The sequence below is a fragment of the Pogoniulus pusillus genome, chromosome 14 (genome assembly GCF_015220805.1).
Source record: "Pogoniulus pusillus isolate bPogPus1 chromosome 14, bPogPus1.pri, whole genome shotgun sequence".
NCBI lineage: Eukaryota > Metazoa > Chordata > Aves > Piciformes > Lybiidae > Pogoniulus > Pogoniulus pusillus.
This window is the reverse complement of record NC_087277.1, coordinates 29276444-29303416: the sequence shown is the minus strand read 5'-3', so window position 1 is coordinate 29303416 and position 26973 is coordinate 29276444. Positions and strand designations below refer to the sequence as shown.

General features: G+C 46.4%; 1 protein-coding gene across 3 annotated transcripts in view; it reads right to left on the bottom strand.

The window, feature by feature from the left end:
* Positions 1-26973, bottom strand: part of PTDSS1 (phosphatidylserine synthase 1) — a 43781-nt gene that overhangs the window by 13393 nt on the left and 3415 nt on the right. For all 3 annotated transcript variants that reach the window (XR_010304888.1, XM_064154724.1, XM_064154726.1), the window contains exons 2-8: positions 19992-20083; positions 18001-18045; positions 16035-16159; positions 8916-9074; positions 4896-5047; positions 2872-3013; positions 1403-1515 (exon numbers count right to left, since the gene is read on the bottom strand). Coding sequence is in view for 2 of the 3 variants with exons in the window: in XM_064154724.1 (XP_064010794.1) it covers positions 1403-1515; positions 2872-3013; positions 4896-5047; positions 8916-9074; positions 16035-16159; positions 18001-18045; positions 19992-20083 (828 nt within the window). In the remaining variant the exon portion in view is untranslated. The remainder of the gene's footprint in view (positions 1-1402; positions 1516-2871; positions 3014-4895; positions 5048-8915; positions 9075-16034; positions 16160-18000; positions 18046-19991; positions 20084-26973) is intronic.

Sequence of the window (26973 nt, the reverse complement as noted above, 5' to 3'; positions counted from 1 at the left end):
GTTCACTAGCAAGTGTTATTAACAAGGCCTGTTTAAGAATGAAGATTTTCACCAGCTGACAAGTGCCATAAAAACACTTGCAAGCTAACAGGGCAGGCTGAGGGAGTTGGGAACCACTGCTCACAGTGCTGTTTCCTCTCTTCTCTGAAGACAGGAGGAGTTAATAACAGTGGTTTGTTTCACTGGACTTCATAGAATGGTTTGGGTTGGAAGGGACCTTAAAGCTCATCCAGTTCCAACCCCCCTGTCATGAGCAGGGACACATTCCACTAGCCCAGCTTGCTCAAGGCCTCATCCAACCTGGCTTTCAGGCTTACAGAATTCACAGAATGCACTGGGTTGGAAGGGATCCTCAACCACCTGCACTCAGCAGGAACACACAGCTGCAGCTAGACTTCTCAGGCTGTCAGGGAGTGCCAGGACTCGGGGGAATGGAGCAAAGGTGGAGGTGGGGAGAGTGAGGCTGGAGGTGAGGAGGAAGTTGTTGAGCAGGAGAGTGGTGAGAGGCTGCAATGGGTTGCCCAGGGAGGGGGTTGAGGCCCCATGGCTGGAGGTGTTTGAGGCCAGGCTGGCTGAGGCTGTGTGCAGCCTGCTCTAGGGTAGGGTGTCCCTGGGCATGGCAGGGAGGTTGGAAGTGGCTGCTCCTTGTGCTCCCTTCCAGCCTTGACTGATTCTGTGATTCTAATAATAACAGCAATAATAATAACATAAGTAGACCTCTGCCTGCTATTGTCATATAGTCATAGAATGGCTTAGGTTGGAAAGGACCTCAGTGATCCTCTGGGGGCTGCCCTCTGAGGCAGGGATGTCTCTTAGGTAAGGCCTCATTCAACCTGGTCTTGAAGATCCCCAGGGAGGTTGCTACGACTTCCTTGAGCAGCCTATTCCCAAGCGTGCCTGGCTAGAAGCAGGTTAATGTTTCAGCACATCTGTTAACACTCCACCTATGGTGCTCAGAACATGGCAGTGCTCCCTCTTCTCTTCTAACCTGTCATTATTTCCTGTAGGTGAACAGAAGAAAGAGCTCAGCCAGCAGAAGCAACAGCTCTGCTTTTCCTCAGCTACACTTTGGTGAGCACGACTCATCAGCTTGGAGACCTTCACATGCACTCCTCAAGGGTAACACAGGCAGCTAACCCACACGACTGGGAGATGCTATACAGACTGCTCCTGCATCCCTAAGCAAACACAGATGGGTTATATGCATTTCACTTCTTTTATTTACTTGCCCAAAGAACCAACACTATTGAGAAGTGATAAATGTTTTGCCTGGTGGCTAAAGGCAGACATTTCTCAGAAGGAACAAACATTAACAAACCCTAGGCAAGCCTTGGGTGCCTAACACTGAAGCTGTTTTAAACTGAGTGAATAGAAAAAAAAAACACCATGGAAACAAAATTACCTTACAGTGGGTGCTGTAATGATTCCTATGAAGAGAATTCTCCCCCAGCTTAAAGGGTGGCTTGCTTGGAAGACAAAGATATGTTTCAAAAAGAATGTGTTCAACTCAGTCAGCTAGAAAAAAAAAGAAAGAAGGAAGTTAGTTAACAGTGATCTAACTGCACCATCAGAGTGCTGAGAGGTTGGAATGGGTTGCCCAGGGAGGTGGTTGATGCCCCATGGCTGGAGGTGTTTGAGGCCAGGCTGGCTGAGGCTGTGTGCAGCCTGCTCTAGGGTAGGGTGTCCCTGGGCATGGCAGGGGGGCTGGCACTGGCTGCTCCTTGTGCTCCCTTCCAACCCTGACTGATTCTGTGACTCTATGACTTACTCCAGAAAATGTGCTAAGATTAATCCAGAAACTAAACCATGGAAATGAAGTTTTGTGGTGCTGCACTACAGCCCTGCTGCTTAGAGTGAAGACTTCAGAAAATCTGAGGTTCCTGCTCTAGGGTAAGCAAGGGATGGGCAAGTCAAAAAATGATTATCCCTTTGGCATGAAAGGATTTGCTCTCTTTCCAGAAACCCAGGAACTAATTCATACTGCAGAGGGTTTCTTCAATGGGATGAGACTGAACAAGGCCAAGGGCAGAGTTGTGCACTTTGGCCACAACAACCCCACGCAGCACTACAGGCTGGGGCCAGAGTGGCTGAGAGCAGCCAGGCAGAGAGGGAGCTGGGGGCGGTGGCAGAGAGGAGCTGAAGAGGAGGCAGAAGTGCCCAGGTGGGCAGCAGAGCCAATGGCATCCTGGGCTGGCTCAGGAGCAGTGTGGGCAGCAGGACAAGGGAGGTTCTTGTGCCCCTGTGCTCAGCACTGCTCAGGCCACCCCTGGAGTGCTGTGTCCAGGTCTGGGCTCCTCAATTCAAGAAGGATGTTGAGGTGCTGGAAGGTGTTTGGAGAAGGGCAGCAAGGCTGGGGAGGGGCCTGGAGCACAGCCCTGTGAGGAGAGGCTGAGGGAGCTGGGGGTGTGCAGCCTGCAGCAGAGGAGGCTCAGGGCAGAGCTCATTGCTGCCTGCAGCTGCCTGCAGGGAGGCTGTAGCCAGGTGGGGTTGGGCTCTGCTGCCAGGCAGCCAGCAACAGAAGGAGGGGACACAGCCTCAAGTTGTGCCAGGGCAGGTCTAGGATGGATGTGAGGAGGAATTTGTTGGCAGAGAGAGTGATTGGCATTGGAATGGGCTGCCCAGGGAGGTGGTGGAGTGGATGTGGCTGGAGATGTTGAAGCCAAGCCTGGCTGGGGCACTTAGTGCCATGGTCTCGTTGGTTGGGCAGGGCTGGGCGCTAGGTTGGGCTGGCTGAGCTTGGAGCTGTCTTCCAACCTGCTTGGTTCTCTGATTCCATGACAGCCACACACTGCACTAGAGTATCTCCTAGCAAACAAGCCAAGCTGTAACTGAGCAGATGGCAGCTTTGATTTCAGAGGGATTCTGTCTTACCTGCCAAATGATCATGAAAAGGTAGACTCCAGCCACTCTTTGAAATGAAGACTTAGGGTCAAACCAGCGGACGTAGGTCCAGCTGGCTGGGGTGAACTGTAAGACAGCTCTTTTGATTTTCCCTGTGGTTGTGTGAATATCCCTAGGGAGAAAAAAAGAGAGATAATGGTTGGAGTAAATACAAGGAATATGCTGAGGAATAATAACAAAAAAGCTCTGAGAATGTTACTGATGTTTTCCCTGAGATCCTCAGACAAACCTATGTGCAAGGCAAGGGGCAATGAAGACATCTCATCTATGAACCACTCCAGTCAGGGTGCATTCTGACACAAGATTTCAACTAACTACAAATAATACACAAAGCATTCTCTCCAGGCAGGAAAACCAAAAAGGGTTGTGATTCTGCACCCCACCCTTGGAATAATCCCAAAGGTTCCTGCTGCCACTGCTCACTGACAGTTACCCCTCAAACGTTGGTCAGGTTCATTGCTCATTCACTGTACGAGGGGCTGGCTCACACAGGTTTGAAGATACTGCCCTTTGGCACACATCATCCCTGCTGTGCTGACATCCCCCTGGGATGTGGTAGTACAGTGAAAAGCCAAAAGGCTCTGAAATTCCCTTTCGGAAGGAGATGTGAATGGAGGTTCAGCTGAGAGGTGTGTCTCTGATTCTTCCTTTTGATGACATGAATTTGGGTGAGCAACAGCACCCAAAGGACAGGGAGTCTTAGAAAACCTCAGTTTCCTCCTCTGAAGGAAGACTAGAAGGGTTGGAAGTCAGTTTTCATCCTGTTAGCATTTCTGATACCTGTGTTCTTTTAGGCTAGGGGGATCTTAGGTGGGGAAGACCTCCTGGTCTTTAACATCTGCATCTGTTCAATGAAGAAAAGAAAAAGAAAACAAAAGGGCACAAGCAAAAAACTTCTTATTTTATGCAGCTCCTCTTCATGTGGGGAAAAAAAAAGGAAGGAAAAAAAAAATCTCCTCATTCATTGAAAAAAATAGGAGGAAAAATTATCCCCCAGAGACAGGACAGAAGAGTCCTGCCACAGATAATCTGCTGTTTAAACTCTCAGTGAACCCTCTCAAAACATCAGCTCTGCAGTGCTCACTATTCCTACCAAACTGAAACACAAGAAAGTTATTGAACTGATGAGACCAAAGCTTGGATGTCTCTCAGAGCAATTAACCTTGTGAGGAAGAAAAGAATGCAGAGGACAGATATTCATGCAGGGTACAACTCTGGAAGTGAAGATTTGAGCTCAGTTTCTCTCCTTGTCATTGATCCTGGTTCATCTATACCATTGGCAAGGTGCTGACAACCATGCTTGCCACCAGCTGGCACAGAAGGCAGGAGAGGGGCAAAAAGCATAGCCTAGACAGCTAGAAACTGACATGAGGCCACAAGCTGTGGGCCTTTCATGCAGCAAACACTGCTTTATTTGGCAGTTACTCTTACTTCTTTGAGAGGGTGACCATGGAGTAAGGCAATTCACAGCACAAGTACCAACCACAACTCGTGCTGACAGTTGCCACTCTGATGCCCCACCAAGGTGAGCCCAAATCTAGAAGCTGACAGTTGCTACTCTGATGCCTCACCAAGGTGAACCCAAATCTGGTTTGTATAATGAGAAAACAATCACAAATTGAAGTTCTGACTTGTGAAAAGAGCAAAAAAAAAGCAAAGCAACTCAAAATGCAAATAGCTTCAATACTTTGTAACTTTCATTTGGCACCGATGCTTGGAGCTTCAGATTGCAAAGTGTAATTCTAAGCACAAAGTGGCCTTAACAGATATCTGCTTGTCCAAGGGCAGTGCTACAAGATGGATTTTGAGCATTAAAAATAAACTGCCTTAATAAATAAGTGATAATAACTCCCTGAATGAACTCTTCAGCACGTGTAGATTGCAGGCTCTTTCTACACCAAGTGCGTTCTACAGAGGCAAAGGAGAAAGGTTTCTTTTTCCCCCCACATCACAACAGCAAACACATTGTTTATCAAGCTTTAATTTAGACCTACTTGAAGCTTGCCCAGTGATAGGTCCTCATCTCCAAGAAACGACAAACTACCATGCCCAACCAGATGCCACCCCCGTTACAAAGCAGGATGTCCAAAATGACTTGATCCCACCAGCACTCAGCAAAGTTAGGCAGAAGGTGCATGAAGAAGAGCTACAGAATACAGCAAAAAGATTCTGGGTGAGGAACAACACAGAATTCAGTAGTTTTTTTAAGCACACATTAAAAAAAAACCCCACCAGCTTTTTCTCCCATGTTGTACTTTCAGATGTGAACAACCACCACTAACATTTGATGGGCATCTTTCCATTCACCTCAGAACACCTTGGATAGACCCACACTAAACATCAGAGTTTTCCAGCCCTCTGTTTCCTGCTGGGACTACAGGAGGATATCACAAAGCTCTTGGTCTCTCAAAGGTGACACACAGAATGTGCACAAAAAAGCAAGAGAACGAGGGGCTAGAGTCTCAAATTGTGCCAGGGCAGGTCTAGGCTGGATGTGAGGAGGAAGTTGTTGTCAGAGAGAGTGATTGGCATTGGAATGGGCTGCCCAGGGAGGTGGTGGAGTCACTGGCATGGAAGTGCACCTTAAGCATTACTATAAAGAGGACCAACAAAAGAGCTGTTTCCATCTCTGCCATTGAGTGCATCTGCTGGAAGGTGTTTGGAGAAGGGCAGCAAGGCTGGGGAGGGGCCTGGAGCACAGCCCTGTGAGGAGAGGCTGAGGGAGCTGGAGGTGTGCAGCCTGCAGAAGAGGAGGCTCAGGGCAGAGCTCATTGCTGTCTGCAGCTCCCTGCAGGGAGGCTGTAGCCAGGTGGGGTTGGGCTCTGCTGCCAGGCAAGCGGCAACAGAAGAAGGGGACAGAGGCTCAAGCTGTGCCAGGGGAGGTCTGGGCTGGATGTGAGGAGGAAGTTGCTGGCAGAGAGAGTGATTGGCATTGGAATGGGCTGCCCAGGGAGGTGGTGGAGTGGCCGTGGCTGGAGGTGTTGAAGCCAAGCCTGGCTGGGGCACTTAGTGCCATGGTCTGGTTGGTTGGGCAGGGCTGGGTGCTAGGTTGGGCTGGCTGAGCTTGGAGCTCTCTCCCAACCTGGCTGATCTATCAATCTAAGCCCTTATCTGTGCTTCTGAGCTCTAAATGCCATCAGATGAGCCATCTATTCTCCAGGCAGCAAGCTTGACAGAAAACTCTGCTTTAGTTTCAAAGGCTAAATTCAGCTGCTCAGATCTACACTTAGAATTTTAAGCCTGACAGGTTTGACTACACTGTCCCAAAAGCTGATAAAAATTGGATTTTTTTCCCTCTCTGAATTGTCCAATTGAAGAATAAAATCCAACTCCTTGTTTTAGAAACAGATCTTTAGAGTTTAGGATTTTAGATGACTTCTACTCTACTAACCAAGCTCTGTGGGACAAGCAAATAAAAATATTTAGAGTAGCAATTAATCAGCCAGCTTGAATCTTTACATTAGATCTAACAATGAGGACCAGCAGTGCAAGCAACACTCATTAAGTTGCTTGATGATGAATCAAGTCAAGTACCTGGAGTGTTTTGGGGGCTCTTTTTAAATCCAAAATAGGGCTTGAAATGGCAAAGTGCTACACTGCATGTGAACTAGCTTAGATCCAGGTCTAGTAAAACAAAGAAGTCATTAAAATCGTATTTTTAGGTCAGTAAACATAAATACAGCAGCCCCATGGTGTGCAGCTGAGCAGATGAAGGGCTGTGTTGGAGCCATGGACAGAGGCACTGAGTGCAGCCTCAGCAAGTTTGCTGAGCACACCAAGCTGTGTGGTGCAGCAGCCAGGCTGGAGGGCAGGGATTCATCCAGAGGGACCTGGACAGGCTGCAGAGGTGAGCACAAGCCAAGCTCAGGAGGCTCAACAAGACCAAGTGCAAGGTCCTGCATCTGGGTGGGGGCAATGCCAAGCACCAATGCAGGCTGGGCAGTGAGTGGCTGGAGAGCAGCCCTGAGGAGAGGGACTTGGGGGTGCTGCTGGAGGAGAAGCTCCACAGGAGCCAGCAGTGTGCACTTGCAGCCCAGAGAGCAAGCAGAGCCTGGGCTGCAGCAGCAGCAGTGTGGCCAGCAGGGCCAGGGAGGGGATTCTCCCCCTCTGCTCTGCTCTGCTCTGCTCTGCTCTGCTGAGACCCCACCTGGAGTGCTGCATCCAGCTCTGGAGCCCCCATTACAAGAAGGATGTGAAGATGCTGGAGTGTGTCCAGAGCAGGGCCAGGAGGATGCTCAGAGGCTGCAGCAGCTCTGCTGTGAGCACAGACTGAAGGAGTTGGGGCTATGCAGGCTGGAGCAGAGGAGGTTCCCAGGTGACCTTCTTGTGGCCTTCCAGGATCTGAAGTGGGCTCCAAAAAAAGCTGGGGAGGGACTTTTGAGGCTGTGAGGGAGTGGCAGGACTGGAGGGAATGAAGCTGGAGGTGGGAAGAGTGAGGCTGGAGGTGAGGAGGAAGCTGTTCAGCATGACAGTGGTGAGAGGCTGGAATGGGTTGCCCAGGGAGGTGTTCGAGGCCAGGCTGGCTGAGGCTGTGTGCAGCCTGCTCTAGGGTAGGGTGCCCCTGGGCATGGCAGAGGGTTTGGAACTGGCTGATCCTTGTGGTCCCTTCCAACCCTGACTGATTCTGTGGTTCTATGATTCTGTGTGCTCTGGCTGCATGGCAGAAAACCACTAAATAGCATCTTGCCCTCCCATCTAGATCCTCACACCTTCCTCAGGGATGCTTCCTCCCTGTGTCACTGCATCACGCACAGCTGTACGGAATGCTCAATACTGCTGTATTTGAGGTTAAGTGGATCATGACAGCAAACCTGTACCTGAACAGGGCCTACAGGATGGTTTCAGATGGACTGTTTGCAAAGGTCTGAAGTAATAGGACAAAGGGCAATGGTTTGAAATGAGAGAAGAGCAGATTTTGATTGGATGTGATTGGAAGTTCTGCACCATGAGGGTGGTGGAACACTGCAGCAGGTTGCCTAGGGAGGTGACTGAGGCCACATCCCTGGACATATTCAAGGTCAGGCTCAGCAAGGCTCTGAGCAGCCTTCTCTAGTGGAGGATGTCCCTGCTCACTGCAGGGGGTTGGACTAGATGAGCTTTGGAGGTCCCTTCCAACCCACATTGCTGTGAATCAGGAAATATTAGTCAGTACCTGAAGCAGATGGAGTGTTGATTCCCACAAGAGCAGATAAAAAAGTAAGAGGCTGCAGATTTCCTTCCTGTTCAACTCAACTGATGTACCTGAACCCCAGCTTGCTGTTGTTCAGAGTCACAGACTGTCAGGGACTGGAAGTGACCTCCAGAGCTCATCCAGTCCAACCCCCTGCCAGAGCAGGATCACCTAGACCAGATCACACAGAAACACATCCAGGCAGGTCCTGAATATCTCCAGAGAGGGAGGCTCCACAACCCCTCTGGGCAGCCTGTTCCAATGCTTTGGCACCCTCACAGGGAAAAAATTCTTCCTCATGTATCCATGGAACTTCCTACGCCTCAACTTCCACCATTGTCCCTTGTGCTGGCACTGGCATCACCCAGCAGAGCCTGGCTCCAGCTCCTGCCACTTGCTCTTCTCATCTTTATAACCATGAATGAGGTCACCTCTCAGTCTCCTCTGCTCCAAGCTCCAAGCCCCAACACCCTCAGGCTCTCCTCATAAGGAAGATGTTCCCTTCAGCATTTTTGTGGCTCTGCACTAGACTCTTTCAAGCAGTTCCCTGAGGTCCTTCTTGAACTAATGGGCCCAGAACTGGATATAATATTCCAGATGTATCCTTACCAGGATGGAGTAGAGGGGCAAGAGAACCTCTCTCAACCTACAAACCACAACCCTTCTAATCCACCCCAGAATGCCACTGGCCTTCTTGGCCACAAGGGCACATCACTGGTTGTCCAGTAAATGTAAATCTGTGCTGAGATCCAGCCAGGCATCGTTCTAGTAACATCCCCAATTCCCCTAGGAAGCATTCCAGCCTGCTACCTTTGCTTGCAAGAAAGAGAAATGGGTGACCTACCTCAGTCAGCTCCCAGGTGATGCTAATAGTCCAGCACAGCCCATAGCTGCGGATCAGCAAAGCCTTCATCGCCCAGCCCCAGAAATGCCCAAAAGCAAATATATCGAAATGGCTGAGGATTCTCTCCCAGGTGATAACGTGACAGTTAACAGCATACTCCTGTCAACGAGGAGAAGATAGCCATTAAACCAACAAAAGCCCCTCCCAGGCAGCAGCTCACTTCAGAAAGCCTGGAGTGAAGAAAGGTCCTTCTCTAATTCAGCATGCCTGAAATGATAAGGATGGTCAAAGAAGCATTAATGGATGTTCAAAGAAGCTTTCAAATGCACACTAAAGAGTGTTCAAATGCACATTAAAGGGTGTTCAAATGCACATTAAAGGGTGTTCAAATAATCATTAAAGGGTGGTCAAATAAGCATTAAAAGGTGGTCAAATAAGCATTATTTCACTTTCTTAGCCTTCTAAGCTGTGCAGGAAGACATCCAGGATTAAGACTCAGTGTTATCACAGCACAACTCTCCTTTCAAGGCAGCTACAACATATCTTGGTGCCTGAAGAAGCACTTCATGGCTTACACGACAGAGGAACAGCAGGAGCAATGAAATCAATAAGAATTAAAATCAACCATAACTAAAATCAATAATTAAAGGGCTGTATTAATCAGGAGTTGACATCATAAATCAGGAGTCGACATCATTCATCAGGAGTCGACATCCATCAGGAGTCGACATCCATCAGGAGTTAACATCAACCAGGAGTCAACATCAACCAGGAGTCAACATCAACCAGGAGTCAACATCAATCACAATCAATAATTAAAAATCCACAATAAACAAATCAATAAAAATCAATAACATTAAAAATCACTGTCAATAAAAATTCAGTAATAAAAAGAGTAACAAATAATAATAAACTATAAAAATCAATGACTAAAACTAATAATAATGAAAATAAGGCAATAAAATCAAGGACCACAACAAAAAAAAACCCTAAGTCAACAATAACAACAATAATAGTAGTCCATAATAATAAAATTCAATGATAACAAGGAATAATGAATTAAAAAACAACTAAAGTAATAAGAAAATCAATAATAAACTTCAATAAAAATAAAAAACATTGATGACAAAAATTCAACAGTAAAGCAGTAACAAATACTAATGATCAATAAAAATCAGTAACTAAAATCACTAATAAAAAATAATAAAGCAATAAAATCAAGAACCACAACAAAAATCAGTAATAACAAATCAACAATGATAACAATAATCCATAATAATAAAAATCAATGATAAAAAGTAATATCAATAACTCTTTAAATATGACATAAGAACAATCAATAAAAGTCAATAGCAATAAAAATCAATGACAATAAAAAAAATCAATAATAAAATCACAGGATGGCAGGGGTTGGAAGGGACCCAAGGACATAATGAGTAATAAAAATCAACAATTCAAAATCACTAATAAAAAGTAAAGTTAAAGCAGTAAAATCAAGAACAGCACCAAAAAATCAATGGTAACAAATCAACAAGAATAGTCCATAATCAAATTCAATGATTAAAAGTAATACAAACAGTAATTACAAAACCCAACAAAATGATAATAAGAAAATCAATGATAATAAGAAAATCAATGATAAAAGTCAATAACAATAATCATTGACAGTAATCATTCAATAATGGAAACAGTAACAAATAATAATGAATAAAAGTCAATAACTAAAATCACTAATAAAAAACAAAATTAATAAAGCAATAAAGAACCACAACAAAAAAAATCAGTAGTAAGTCAACAATAACAACAATAATAGTCCACAACACAATTCAGTGATAAAAAGTAATAACAACAACAATAAAAAACCCAATAAAATAATAAAATCAATAATAAAAGTCAATAACAATAAAAATAATTGACCATAATGGAAACAGTAACAAATAATAATGAATCAAAATCACTAACTAAAATCCCTAACAAAAATTAAAGTGGATAAAGCAACAACAATACAAATAATTGACCATAATGGAAACAGTAACAAATAATAATGAATCAAAATCACTAACTAAAATCCCTAACAAAAATTAAAGTGGATAAAGCAATAAAATCAAGAATCACAACAAAAAAGTCAGGAATAAGTCAACAATAATAATAATCCATACTAAAATTCAATGATAATAAGTAATAATAACAGTAATTGCCCAAAAAAAGAAGAAAATCAATAATAAAAGTAAATAATAAAAATAGTTGACAATAATCATGCAAGAATAGAAACTATAATAAAGAATAAAAATCATTAACTAAGATCAGTAATAAAAATTAAAGTGAATAAAGCAATAAAATCAAGAACCACAACAAAAAAAATCAGTAATAAGTCAACAATAATAACAGTCCATAATAAAATTCAATGATAAAAAAACCAATAATCACAAAACCCAATAAAATAATAAGAAAATCAATAATAAAAGTCAATAACAATAAAAATTGATGACAATAATCATTCAATAATAGAAACAGTAATAAATAATAATAATAATCATTACAAAAACCATTAAAATAATAATAGAAGTCAATAACAATAAAAATCATTGACAATAATCATTCAATAATAGAAACAGTTTCGAATAGTGAATAAAAATCAATAACTAAAATCACTAATAAAAATTAAAAGTAACAAAGCAATAAAATCAAGAAGCACAACAAAAAAAATCAGTAATAAGTCAACAATAACAGTAATAATAGTCCATAATAACAAAATTAAATGATAAAAAGTAATTATAATAATTTTAATATAATAATAATAATAATAATAATAATAATAATAATAATAATAATAATAAAAATAATAAGAAGACAATCAATTATGAGTCAATAATAATAAAAATCATGGACAGTAAAAATTCAATAATAAACTCAGTGACAACTATAAAAATCAGTAACTAAAATCACTAAAAAATTAATAAAGCAATAAAATCAACCAAAAAAAAAGTATCGATAATAATCATAATAAGAATAATAATAAGAATAATTATCCATAATAATAAAAAATAATTTAAAATAAAAGCAATAATTTAAAAAAACAAAGAAATGGGGTTTTAAATTATTGCTTTTATTTTTAATTAATTTTTATTATTATGGAATGGGCTGCCCGGGGAGGTGGTGGAGTCGCCGTCCCTGGAGCTGTTCAAGGCAGGACTGGACGTGGCACTTGGTGCCATGGTCTGGCCTTGAGCTCTGTGGCAAAGGGTTGGACTTGATGATCTATGAGGTCTCTTCCAACCTCGGTGATACTGTGATCCTGTGTTTGGTCCCAGATTGAGTGGTGAATATTAATGTTCCAGTCTCAGCTAAGGAAGGCAATGTGTCCTCTCATGGTGCTGTGCACCAGGAGCTAGCAATCGTTACCCAGCAAGAACGACAGAATCTCTTCTGTATGCCCTCTGTGGGGTTCTGTCTTGTCACCAGGCAGGAACTGGACTATTCCCAACTGGGAACACAGTTTGAGAAGAAAATCTCTGCTCCCCAGGCCTCCTAAAACAGACATTGCCATCTGCAGGTGACAACACAGCACTGCTCCGTGCTGCTCAGTTAAGAATGGCTCAGATTGGAAGGGACCTCAGAGATCATCTATTCCAACCTCCCCACCACGGCCAGGGACACCTTTCAACTATGCTTGGCTGCTCAAGGCTTCAGCCAACCTGGTCTTGAACACCTCCAGGGAGGAGGCAGCCACAACCTCCCTGGGCAGCCTGCTCCAGAGTCTCATCACTCTCACACTGCAGAACTAAGCTCCATTCTAACCCTGCTCTGCCTCAGCTTCAAACCATTCCCCCTTGGCCTATTCCTAGACACCTTTAGGAAAAGTCTCTCTGCAGCTCCCCTGTAGGATCCCTGCAGGTACTGGCAGGTGGCTCTAAGGTCCCCTGGAGTATTCCCCTCTCCAGGCTGCACACCCCCAGATCCCTCAGTCTATCCTCACAGCAGAGCTGCTCCAGCCCTTGAGATCATCTCTATGGCCCTCCTCTGGACTCACTCCAGCAGCTCTGGGGCCAGAATTGCTGCTAATCCTCCAAAAACAAGCCAAGACCAAGATGAAAAGAAGAAGAAGGAGAAAGATCTCAATTCTGATCTCCAGAAAAGGAAGAATGCCCAATTCCAGACACACACTTCTATCAGCAGGTAGTTAAGCCCCACTATGAAACTGTAAGTAACCCTTACTGCTGATGTTCCCTGAAGTTAAAACATGGTATTGCTTCTCACACTCTGCTGGTCACCCAGAGAAAGGGGCAGCACCCATCCTAAGGATGGCAAAACTGCAGCTACCAGTACACATACCCAGAGAGATCTGACACTGAATCACTTGCCAGCATTAGAGCATGCAATGCACAATGGAAGGTGCAGGCTCCTAACTACACCGTGGTATCTGGAACTCTCTGATGAGGGAACACAATGAGAGCACTCCCAAAGGAAGTGGTGGTGAATGGTGCCACAGCCAGTTGGCAGCTGGCACTAGTGGTGTGCCCCAAGGATCAGTGCTGGGCACAGTCCTGTTCAATATCTTTACTGATGATCTGGAGCAGGGGATTGAGTCCTGCATCAGTAAGTTTGCAGATGACACCAAGCTAGGAGCAGCTGTGGAGCTGTTGGAGGGGAGGAGAGCCCTGCAGAGGGACCTGGCCAGGCTGGATGGGTGGGCAGAGGCCAATGGGATGAGATTGAACAAGGCCAAGTGCAGGGATCTGCACTTCGGCCACAACAACCCCAAGCAGCGCTACAGGTTGGCAACAGTGGCTGAGAGCAGCCAGGAGGAAAGGGACCTGGGGGTACTGATAGATGGTAGCTGAAGAAGAGCCAGCAGTGTGCACAGGTGGCCAAGAGAGCCAATGGCACCCTGGGCTGCATCAGGAACAGTGTGGCCAGCAGGACAAGGGAGGTTATTCTGCCCCTGGACTCAGCACTGCTCAGGCCACACCTTGAGTACTGTGTCCAGTTCTGGGCTCCTCAATTCAAGAGAGATGTTGAGGTGCTTGAAGGTGTCCAGAGAAGGGCAACAAAGCTGGTGAGGGGCCTGGAACACAAACCCTATGAGGAGAGGCTGAGGGAGCTGGGCCTGTTTAGCCTGGAGAAGAGGAGGCTCAGGGCAGAGCTCATTGCTGTCTACAACTACCTGAAGGGACATTGTAGCCGGGGGGGGGGGGGGGGGGGGGTGGCCTCTTCTCCCAGGCAACCAGCAATAGAACAAGGGGACACAGTCTCAAGTTGTGCCAGGGCAGGTATAGGCTGGATGTTAGGAGGAAGTTCTTCACAGAGAGAGTGATTGGCATTGGAATGGGCTGCCCAGGGAGGTGGTGGAGGCACTGTCCCTGGAGGTCTTCAAGAAAAGCCTGGATGAGGCACTTGGTGCCATGGTCTGGTTGACTGGATGGGGCTGGGTGCTAGGTTGGACTGGATGATCTTGGAGGTCTCTTCCAACCTGGTTGATTCTATGATTCACTGTGGCTTTCCCCCTCTCTTTCACCTTTTCAGCTGTAGCTGTGCCAGTCACAGTGAAACGTGTTGAACTTTCTTTTCTGTTTTGCCAGCCCTGTGCAAGAGACCAAGCTGCAGCCTTCCTCAGAGTTGCACTTCAAAGATTTACTCCAACTTTACGTGACAGTACCAGGACTCTAAGTTTCCACTGACTGCTACAGTCAGGGAATCGGCTGCACTGCAACTCAGTGCCAGCTGTAACACTACTCCTCCCTTGGCACTATTTCTTTCTCACTTAAATGCCAGGAGAGCCAGGTGAATCTGCCTTACCAAAAAGGCTCCTCATCTTGGCTGCCTTTAGTTGCTCAGCAACACCACTAACCTCCACCAAGCTCACGCTCCATTTAGCAACGTGTCCTCCCACCACCCCAACAGCAGGCTGCCCACAGCCTCTTACAGAGTAGAAAGCAACAGCTCTGCTCTGAGTGCTGGGCTTGTAGAATATGTCTTGCTGACTCAGCTGAGGTGCAACACTTGAAGTACCCAGAACATTCCAGGTAAGGAGCCCATATGCACCCCTCACCATCAATCAACTGATGTAAGCTTAGTGCACTGTAAAGATTCCACTGCCCCTGAGGTGCTCCAGGGCAGGAGAGTGCAGGCACTGCCAGTCAGGTGTTGCAGTTTGCATATGCAGCAAGCTGCTGTTTGCCAAAGGCAGTCAGTGTAGTTCCTTACCGGAGGCATGAGTTCAGGAACAGCAGCAACTCTGCAACAGGTAAGCACAGGGCGCAGCTGTGCAAACCAAGGGTAAGGAAGCACTGGCCAGGTGGTGGCCAGGAATTAGATGGGATAGTGAATAGGTCAAGACTTGCAACTTTTGCTTCTCCACACACTAACCCTCTTCTGCTTGGTGCTCAACTGCTCAAACCCTCATCTGCCTGCCTCCCAACACACCTCATGCACTCCTCTCGGGCCTCCATCTATTACCCCAGTGCCCTGTGCTAGTGTCCCCACCTGAAGGTGAATGCTCTTTGTACTGAAACTCACTGCATGCTGCTCAACAGGCAGAAGCACAAACCTGGCTTTCCATGCAACTCCAAATCACAGTCTATGGAAGTAATTTCCAAATGGCAACCTCAACAGTACTTAGCTGGGTGACTGGAATACAGCAGAGCCCTGCAGTTGCTGTACCTGGATTTCCACTTACTCAGTAGCATGTCACTCATGTGCTAAGCTCAGAGCAATAAGGCAAGATCACAATTCTTTGACTGCAGCATTGTGCCATCAAAAAATCCCACCTGATCTGGGGCACACACCATCCAAGCCTCCTTTAGATGCTACCTGGCTAAGTCTACTTTCAGTATTCAGTGTCACATCTGCTATTTAAAAGAACCCAAAGCCACCCCACTGCAAGCATCTCCCAGTCCTGACTGCACACCCATTTGGCTCCCTGCACTAGAAAGACCACAGACAAGATTGCTTTTCACAACTGATTTCATGATAAAGAAAGAGCAGCTGACACAAAAGGCCTGCTGACTGTCAAATACAGCAAACAAACCTGCACTGCTCGTGCCACCAAATTCCCCTCCCACCCATGTAAAACACATCTAAGGCAGCCAAAACGTCCAACAAAGTACCATGAATACATACCATAATATCTGCTTCCCTTGTTGCATACCGAAGATTAGGATCCAGCCAGTACATCACTGCTTTGACCTGCTCAAAGTTAAGGAAGAGCACGAACACCAGGAACAGAAAATAGAGCACACTGAGTCCTGCAAAAAGACCCAGCTTTAGAATCATGGTCAGTCATAAAACAGCTTGGGACAGACAGTCCCAAAACCAGCTTTCAAACATGCCCAGCTTGCACAAAGGAGTTTTCTACACGCAGTGGCTGCATGCAAAAAAGCTCAGGAGATACAAGTCATGGCAATCTCTGAGTGCTCAGCACTCAGATCTCCTCCTGTCTCAGACAAAATCAGTCTAATCGGCTCAGGCTGTGATCAGGAAGCTCTTTAGTAAGAGATCCATCAGGAGCCCAGGACTGGATTAGCTCTGTCCCTTTGATCTATGTTTTCTCAGTCTTATTAATGCAGGTCTCCTAAGCCTAGATGCAGATTTCATCACAGATCACACTTGGCAATTCTGAGCTGTGCTGGCAATAAAGAGCAGTTATAAATGAATGGGTATTTGAGTTACTTCTGTGAGCTGCAAAATTTGCTGTTTGAAGATTGAAAGATAAAGACCATTACCATTTGTTTTCACACCATCATAAATCACATTTGGGACTATTTCCTCTCTCTTCTCCACGTCCAAGAGTGGATTTTTTGTTTAAAACCAAGAACTTTTCAGTTTACAGTCTTAGGTGCACTGCTGTAGGTAGATGAAGCTGCTATTGGGAATGTATCTTTATAGCATTCACAAGCTCACAGATCTCTAAGACTGCACTTGGAAGAGGCACACAAACACTACTTCCATAATTTAGAACTCAAACTTGTGTCCTGCAGCAGTGTCATGGAAAGCAGAAAGATTAACATGAAAAAAACCTTAGTATCTGCCAACCAAAATAACCTACAGCAACTCTAAGAGGGCATTTTAGAGTGAAATCAAAGTTCACATGTTTATTAATCCCTGACACATGCTAGAGAACAAGCACAGACAGGGGCAGGAAGTGCACCTACTGTCCAAGCACAGACAGTGCTGTCCAAGCACAGACAGGGGCAGGAAGTGCACCTACTGTCCCCTGCAGCACAGCCAGGGCAAGCTGATGCCACACTGCAACAAGAAGTGGGAAAGGGTGCATCTTGAAATGCTGAGGACACACTACTCCTGCCTTTCATCTACTGAACAGTCTGAGACCTCAAGTGTGACTAAATAAGCCATGCCAGAAGAAACAGATTTACACAGGGAAAAATGCTCTGGTGAAGTCACATCTGGGATATTATGTCCAGTTCTGGACAGCAACAGAAGAAGGGGACACAGTCTGAAGCTGTGCCACGGGAGGTGTAGGCTGGATGTCAAGAGGAAGATATTGGCAGAGAGAGTGATTGGCACTGGAATGGTCTGCCCAGGGAGGGGGTGGAGTGGCTGTGGCTGGAGGTGTTGCAGCCAAGCCTGGCTGGGGCACTTAGTGCCGTGGTCTGGTTGCTTGGCCAGGGCTGGCTGGCTACAGCCTCCAGCCCTGGTAATTGTAGACAGCTCCCTCAGCCTCTCCTCACAGGGCTGTGCTCCAGGCCTCTCCCCAGCCTAGCTGCCCTTCTCTGGACTTCTTCCAGCACTTCAACATCTCTCTGCAATTCATGAGCCCAGAACTGGACACAGCACTCCAGGGGTGGCCTGAACAGTGCTGAGCACAGGGCACAAGAACCTCCCTTGTCCTGCTACCCACACTGCTCCTGAGCCAGCCCAGGATGCCATTGGCTCTGCTGCCCACCTGGGCACTCTGCTGCCTCATCTTCAGCTCCTCTCTCCCAGCACTCCCAGCTCCCTCTCTGCCTGGCTGCTCTCGGCCACTCTTTCCCAGCTTGTAGTGCTGCCTGGGGTTGTTGTGGCCAAAGTGTAGTGAAGAAGCACCGCACACACAAAAAAAGAAGTCAGGGACCCAACATAAACTTACCAAAAACCATTCTCCAAATTGCAGGGTGGGGACGTGTGAAAGGTCCTGTGGACAGGAAACAAAAGGAGCCTGTTAGGAGACAGTCAGCATGGAGCACATCATCATTTTGTAGTTACCTCATACGCAGATTTGACATGGGCACGGATCAGTTATGCAAACTATGTAAGACACTTGGAAGTTCAGACTGGTAAAAAACAACAACCAGTCACAGGAACCTGCCAACTAGTAGGATGTCAATGATATTTTCCATGATCCTTATGGAGTTGTTTCCAGAACAGTAATATGCTGTTCACTCAGCATATCTCAGGTGTCACCTGAGGATCTCTTCATCTGCTCTCTAGACTACAGCTCACACAAGTCTTGCTCCCACTGAAGTCATCAAATACAAATGTCAGTGTGGTAACAAAGAAATGTGGTGCTTAGCCTTCAGGTGACCATGGAATGTCAGCAAGCAGGCTTCCTATAACTTCCAAGCTGGGTATCATCTATCAGAACAGAAAGGAGACATCTATGCTCTTTGCCAGACCCAGTACTACTTACTGCATAGCCAGGCATAAACTGACTTAATTAGATCAGAAACCTCCCTAGTAATAAGAAAAGCAGAGAAGATTAAGTCTAGGGCCAGGAGGATGCTCAGTGGGCTGGAGCAGCTCTGCTGTGAGCACAGTCTGAAAGAGTTGGGGCTGTGCAGGCTGCAGCAGAGGAGGCTCCCAGGGGACCTTCCTGTGGCCTTCCAGCATCTGAAGGGGGCTCCAAAAAAGCTGGGGAGGGACTTTTGAGGCTGTGAGGGAGTGGCAGGAGTGGGGGGAATGGAGCAAAGGTGGAGGTGGGGAGAGTGAGGCTGGAGGTGAGGAGGAAGTTGTTGAGCAGGAGAGTGGTGAGAGGCTGGAATGGGTTGCCCAGGGAGGTGGTTGAGGCTCCATGGCTGGAGGTGTTTGAGGCCAGGCTGGCTGAGGCTGTGTGCAGCCTGCTCTAGGGTAAGGTGTCCCTGGCCATGGCAGGGGTGGTGGAAATGGCTGATCCTTGTGGTCCTTCCACCCCTGACTGATTGTATGATTTTAGTGAAACAGGAGAGCCTCTAAACACAAAACATAAGTGGAGGCAGCATGAAGTGGCTGAGCAGATCTCCTGAGCACAGACTGCAGACTGCTCTTTCACCACTGGATGCACAAAGCTCACTTTTCTCTGGCATTCAGTCTTTTCAGAGAGTGCTTTCTTGCAAAGCATAGGCTCATGATATTTAAGATGGGAGAAAAACACAACCCAGCTCCAAACTACAAAGCTGCCCTGGGCACAACCACTGTTGCTTTTGGGTTTTTTGCTGAGCATTGCCAATGATGAGATAGTTTAGCTCTGACCCAAGAGCCGTGCTCTTGCTGACAGCATTAAGTAGAAACGAAGCAGATAGCAAACTTATAAACCCAAACACCCAGAAGACAGCACCTCCTTCACAGAATCAATTTACCTTTTTGCACTTTCTGCTCCTCACACAATTAACAAAAAAAAACCTTTGTCCAACTTTAATTTCTCCTGAGCAGCTGTCATTTTCCACTGTGATGTGACCTCTACCACTCCTAACTATCACCACTTGTGGTGATTTGTGTGTCAGAACTCTAAGAATCTGTAGAATGACACTTTTGTTCAAACTCACTGGGGCAGACTACTCTTCAACATCATTTAAAGGTCTAGCAACACCATTACTCAGCAATCTGAGCTTACAAATAAAGGCATTGATCTTGAAAGCCTGACTTCTTTATTAGATACAGGGAAGCCATAAAGGACTTGCATTTTATTGTTATCTCCACTCAGTAGGGCTCCAACCCATTTTTCAGCTGTTCCTTAACATACAGGAAAAGAGTCAAGGAAAAGAAATTAAACATTCAAAGTGGTACCTTAATAAAAGCAGTAAAAACAAAAGTCAAAATCAATATAGTGGCAATAAAGAGAAATTCACATCTTACAAAAAGTATAAACATGATAAACCTACTCACCATTGGGAAAAGCTAGAACACTGATGATTAGAAAGAAGAAAATCACAGAGAGGATACCCCTCCAAATATTATCCTCTGGGACAGAGTCATCCCTGAAGAGACAGACAACATCAAAGTGTTAAAGTGCATTAGAAAGATGAAGCTGACAGGCTCTGAAGACTACATTACTTAAATAAAGAGCACATGGAAATAAGTATAAGAAACAGGCACACTGCTTGTAGAACAGGTCAAGGCAGCCACTTCTGGCTACCTCCAAAGATATAACCAATACCTGCCAGCCATAAGCACTGTTGCAAGTCAATGTAGAAGCAAAGATTAAACTTTAACAAAAGTCTTCCCCTTTCAACGTTCATCAGCAGTACTTTCACACAGCAAACAGAAACCTAACCCAAAACTCTCATTTCCCTCTGCTGTTTGAGTGCTACTCACAATCCCCTTCACTTTCCTCGGCCACTTCCCAATGCCAAATGCCTGAGGTGAGTGGAGAGATTGCATTCAGCCTTAGGAAATAATGATTACACAGCTCAGAATTCACCACTAGGAGAGACAGCAAAACTCAAAAGGAAAAATACTGCTTTTAGGTCTATTATGCCCAAATTATGACTAAAATACCAGGTGTTATTTGTGCTACCCCCATATGGACAGAGACCCAAAAACTGAGTTTGCATTGCCAAGGCAAACTTGACTGAGTTCTTCCTTTGACACTGTCTGCCACAAGAAGCTCCTAACCAAGCTGGCAGCTCATGGCTTAGACAGATTCACTCTGTGCTGGGTCAGGAATTGCCTGGATGGCAGAGCCCAGACAGTGGTGGTGAATGGTGCCACAGCCAGTTGGCAGCTGGCACTAGTGGTGTGCCCCAGGGATCAGTCCTGGGCCCAGTCCTGTTCAATATCTTTATTGATGATCTGGATGAGGGGATTGAGTCCAGCATCAATAAATTTGCAGATGATACCAAGCTAGGAGCAGCTGTGGAGCTGTTGGAGGGGAGGAGAGCCCTGCAGAGGGACCTGGCCAGGCTGGATGGGTGGGCAGAGGCCAATGGGATGAGACTGAACAAGGCCAAGGGCAGGGTTCTGCACTTTGGCCACAACAATCCCAAGCAGCACTACAGGCTGAGGACAGAGTGGCTGGAGAGCAGCCAGGAGGAAAGGGACCTGGGGGTACTGACAGATAGTAGGCTGAAGAGGAGGCAGCAGTGTGCCCAGGTGGCCAAGAGAGCCAGTGGCATCCTGGCCTGCATCAGGAACAGTGTGGGCAGCAGGACAAGGGAGGTTATTCTGCCCCTGGACTCAGCACTGCTCAGGCCACACCTTGAGTGCTGTGTCCAGTTCTGGGCCACTCAATTCAAGAGATGTAGAGATGCTGGAAGGTGTTTGGAGAAGGGCAGCAAGGCTGGGGAGGGGCCTGGAGCACAAACGCTATGAGGAGAGGCTGAGGGAGCTGGGGGTGTGCAGCCTGCAGCAGAGGAGGCTCAGGGATGACCTCATTGCTGTCTACAACTACCTGAAGGGAGGTCATAGCCAGGTGGGGTTGGTCTCTTCTCCCAGACAACCACCAATAGAACAAGGGGACACAGTCTCAAGTTGTGCCAGGAGAAGTATAGGCTGGATGTTAGGAGGAAGTTGTTGGCAGAGAGAGTGATTGGCATTGGAATGGGCTGCGCAGGGAGGTGGTGGAGTCACCATCCCTGGAGGTGTTGAAGCAAAGCTTGGATGAGGCACTTAGTGCCATGGTCTAGTTGACTGGATAGGGCTGGGGGATAGGTTGGACTGGATGATCTTGGAGGTCTCTTCCAACCTGGTTGATTCTATGATTCTTTTTAGGCAGGTAGAATCTATTGCACAGCAGTGAGATTAGCAAAAAGAACCCCAGCCCACAGCCAAGTCTTCTAACCAGCAGCCAGCTTCTGGGGTACTTGAGAAACAGAACCAAACCCCAGACCATCAGAAAACACACAGCCAACATTTCATAACGCATAGCTCACCGCAGACAAAACCCAAGTGTTGCTAGCTGGGTCTTTTCCAGGTACTTAGGATCAGTTTATCTATTTAAACACATGCCTTTATTCAGTCCCCACTCACAATACCAAAATCTTCCCAGTAAAGTTCATAGAGGAGAAAAAGCTCTTCCCAGCAAAGCCATCTGTCACCCTCCTGGTCAGTTCGGTAATGGTTCTGTGACAGCTTAAGCCCACTTCACAGCAGATACTTGCTGTAGTTATCAACTATTTCTCCCTTTTTTGCTCAAAATTGAACTTTTAACAGCTCCACAGCAGACTTTCATCATCGTGAGACATTTGAGCACTGTGTTGGTTTCACTGTAAGGCAGGAAAAAGACTACTAAACATGAGCGGTTTCTCTGCAAGCCTTAGGGACTCTCTGCAGCAGCTCAGCCCAGAATTCCCAGTCACTAAAGCAGCTCAGTCCAGAATTACCAGTTATTTTCCAGCAGCCAGGGTTGCACAGGGTGACACTTTACACCAGCTGTGAACTCCAAGTTCCAGAGCTTAACTCTATCTCCCTTGGCAGTTTCAAGAGCCTCATGCCATCCAGCACACTTCCCAGCCAGCGCTGGAGGGTCTGATGGCTCAGCCAGCAAAGCCACGCTCCTGTTTTAACACATGCAAATAAAGCACATGCTCAGAGCTGTCACAGATGCCACCAAGCTGAGGGACTTGCTTTTTTTGACAGAACAGATTGCCAGAGTCACATCACTGCGCTGTTCAGCGTGGACAAGAAAGAAGTGACCATTTGTCATCACTTGTCAAGCCAGGTGGGCAGAAGCACAGAATGGTAGGGGTCGGGAGGGACCTCCAGAAATCAAGGCTAAATATCCTGTCAGAGCAGCATCATCCAGGGCAGGCCATACAGGAACACAGACAGGTGGGTTTTAAGTCTCCAGAGGAGACTCCACAACCTCTCTGGGCAGCCTGCTCCAGGACATCAGTACCCTCACAGTAAAGAAGCTTCTCCTCGAGGTGGAGCATCCTGTGCTCCAGCTTGTGCCTGTTGTTCCTTTTCCTATCACTGGGCAGCACCAAAAAGAGACCAACACCTTCCTCCTGGCACCCATCCCTCAGATACTTATCGACATTGATCACATCCCCTCTCAGTCTTCTCTTCTCCTGACTAAACAGTCCTAGGGCTCTCAGTCTTCCTTCACAGCAGAGGTGTTCAAGTCCCCCAGTCATTCTTGTAGCTCTCTGTTGGACTCTTTCCAGCAGTTCCTTGTGCCTCTTGAACCGGGGACCCCAGAACAGGACACAATATGCCAGATGTGGTCTAACTGGGCTGAGTAGAGGGGGAGGAAAGCCTGCTGGCCACACTCTCCTTAGTGCACCCCAGAGTACCATTTGCCTTCTTGGGCACTAGGGCACATTGCTGTCCCATGAGTAACTTCTTATCAACCAGGACTCCAAGGTCCTTCTCTGTGGAGCCGCTCTCCAGCAGGTCATCCCCTGGCCTGTATTGCTGCATGGTGTTGTTCCTCCCCAGATGCAGGTCCCTGGACTTGTCCTTATTGAACTTCATGAGGTTCTCCTTCACCCAGCTCTCAGCCTGTCCAGATCTCACTGGATAGCAGCACAGGATTCTGAGCATCACTCAGCTTCAGGTAAGCCATCCTAACCACAGTGCCTGTGCCCCAAACCCAACAGAGATGTTGTATGCAGGGTTAAACGGCATTCACTGCAAGTGAGAGGTATGGGCACTTCATTTTGGCTTGCAGATTCCTTTCAGAAGGGGCAGACACTCCTGTCAGAAGCAGGCAAAAAAGCTGGGAGCAAGAGATTTGCTACTGTGCAAGAGTTAGCATAAGAACTCCAGTATTTGCCTGGAAGAATTGATTCTGGAAATGCCAGAAGAAACGGAACCAAAAGAACTGCTGGAGGAAAGACACAATCACAGCAATCAGGAAAATGTGTTAAATTATCTCCTCAGCCTTTGGAATTGTGATGCTAATTTCGAAATAGAAGTATTCATGCATCCAAAACAAGGTTTCTAATGCTCCTGTGGGAGAACAGAGGAAAATTGCCTCCATTTGGACCCCCTTTACCAGCAGATTTGTCAATTCTGTGGCTTTTTGAAGAAGCAATTAAAAAGAACCAAAGCACAGCCTTTTTTTCCCCCACTCTCTCCTGCTCTTCTCCTTGCTCCACAGCACTACATTATGCTGGCAGATTACCAAAGCTGTAAATTAGTAAGTTATTACATCATGAATTAAAAAAAGTTATATTCAGATGAAGAAAAAAATAGCTAGGACACTAAATTTAGTGTGCTGGGGAAAAAGAAATCTCCCATAAACTCTCCCAAACAAATTCAAGTGCATGGCAGTCCATTTTAATCAGCTTCATTAATTAAGAGATGCAAAAGACATCCTGCATCCTTACAGGTCTTACTCTTGCTTCCATAAACCCTTGCAGCCCCACATCAGAAGCTACTAACCTGTCTCCTTCCTCAGTCCTCTTTCTGCACTCCACAAAATATCACCTCCAGCAACAACCTGTCTGATGGCTGCAACCTTGGTTGCCTCCAAGGGTCAGAGAAGGCCACATGCCTCTCTCTAAGGAAAAAGAGGCCAGGGAAAGCTAGAGCCACTCCACACCTCCACTTCAGGGTGTAGCCTGAAAGCAGAGGAGCCTGTCTGGCTCATTCAGCAGGCAATAGCCAAGGCAGCTGCAGCCACTGTCAAAAGCACTAGAAAGAGAAGCTTTAGAAGACAAAATGCCCTCTACTCCCCACATGAACCTGGAAAAGTTAGACACTCACATTTCTTTTTCTGGGTGATGGCTATTGTTACTGCTGCCTGAAGATTACTGTTATCTGAAGTTCAGCTTCACTCTTATCTGCTTGCTCAAAACCACGACTGGCTACTCACAATGATCCCAAGGGAGATCCCTACTTTATGGCTTGGTACATGACATGCAAAAGCATTTTCTCAGTTAGCCTGGAGCCCCACACATTTCTGACATAAAACAATGCTAAAAGAGACAAGAAAGACTTTAAGGTAAGCAGAATGCTTCAGTTCCTGGAAAAAAAAACCAATTTCAACTTAACAACTTCAATATGAGTGCATCAGAGAAAATCCCCTGCTTAAACTGACCAGGAGAGCTATGGAACAACTGACAGCATGGGGGAAACAACACACCTGACTGGGAAGTCTGCAGAGCCTTGTGCCCAAGAGGTGGAAACACAAACAGAGTCACTGGAAACCCAGTGCAATAAGCTAATGGGAATAAAAAGACCAGAGCTGGGAGCACATAGTGTAAGCACCTGGGGAACTACAGCCTTCCCCCCAGTTTCTAAGAGCATGTGTGCTTTGGATAGTGGCCCAAATCACAGAATGGCAGGGGCTGGAAAGCACCCTGAAAGTTCATCCAGTCCAATCCCCCTGCCAGAGCAGGATCACCTAAAACAGATCACATGAGAACACATCCGGGCAGGGTCTGAATATCTCCAGAGAGGGAGACTCCACAACTCCCCAGGGCAGCCTGTTCCAGGGTTCTGGCACCCTCAACACTGAAAAAATTCCTCATCTTTCCATGGAACTTCCTATGCCTTAACTTCCACCCATTGCCCCTTGTCCTGTCATTGGGTATCACCAAGTAGAGCCTGGCTCCAGCCTCTGGGCACTCACCCTTCACATATTTATAACCATGAATAAGGTCACCTCTCAGTCTGCTCCTCTCCACGCTAAAGAGCCCCAGCTCCCTCAGGCTCTCTTTGCAACAGGGATGTTCCATTGTCTTCACCATCTTTGTGGCCCTCCACAGGACTCTCTCAAGCAGTTCTATGCCCTTCTTTAACTGGGGGGCCCAGAACTGGACACAGTACTCCAGATGTACTCTCACCAGGGCAGAGTAGAGGCAGGGAAGGGGTTAATACATAATAGAATAATAACAGAATTGTTTTGGTTGGAAAAGACCTTTAAGATCATCATGCCCAACCTCTATCTGATCTACCAAGTCTGTTCCTAAACCATGTCCCTTAGCACCACATCTCTGTGTCTTTTAAATACCCCCAGGGATGGTGATTCATTCCCTTCTGTTACTGGTTGGTTTTGGGTTTGTTAAAGCAACACAAGCAGCATTCTGGTATCACCTAGGAGATTTAGGAACCTCTTGTGACAGTTTGAAATAGCTGAGGGGAACAAGGAGGAAGAAAACAGTATCAGAGCAGCTTCCACAACCTACATAGCAGAGAAACTGACAACCGTTAAAGAGAAGTCAATGAGCATTTAAACAGAGGAAGTGAGGCAGAGCAGGCAGACAGACAGCAAGGAGAAAACGAAACTGAAGAAGTCAAGCCTCAGAAAGCCAGCGATCCTCCTGGGAAAATGCAAACAGACATCCCAGATGTGAAGCAATATTATCTGGGCACAGAAGGCTGCAGTTCTTAAACTGCCACTTAGCTCATCCTCTGCTTCAAAGAACTCACTCCTTTCCCCCCCCAAAGGCAGGCAAGCAATTCTGTTCATCTTTCAGAACCATGTCTGGATCAGGATCCTTTAGTTACTCACAAGTTTGACCTAAATTAGCCCTGTAGTGAGAAGAACGATCAGGCAAGGGGAGACGAGAAGCACTAAGAGTAAAGGTCTCCAAACACTGCACCAAAGCACAGAAACATGTCTCTAATTTAAGAAGGGACCTCTGGGGCTTAGCTTAAGTAACGAGATCAAAGCTTGAAGACAGCAGACTTAGACTAGATACTAGGAAGCAACTCTTTCCAGTGAGGGTAGTGAGACATTGGCACAAGCCATCCAGGGAGGCTGTGGATGTCCCCTCTTTGGAAATGCTTGAGGCCAGGCTGGATGAGGCCTTGAGCAACATGCTCCAGTGGAAGATGTCAGTGGTGGGGGGGTTGGAATTAAATGGTCTTTAAGGTTGCTTCCAACCCACAGGATTCTACAAATCTAAATAGCACGAGGGCTATGTTGACCAAAAGTATCTTGCCTGCGGCCATACGCAAGCTGAAACAAGAAAAG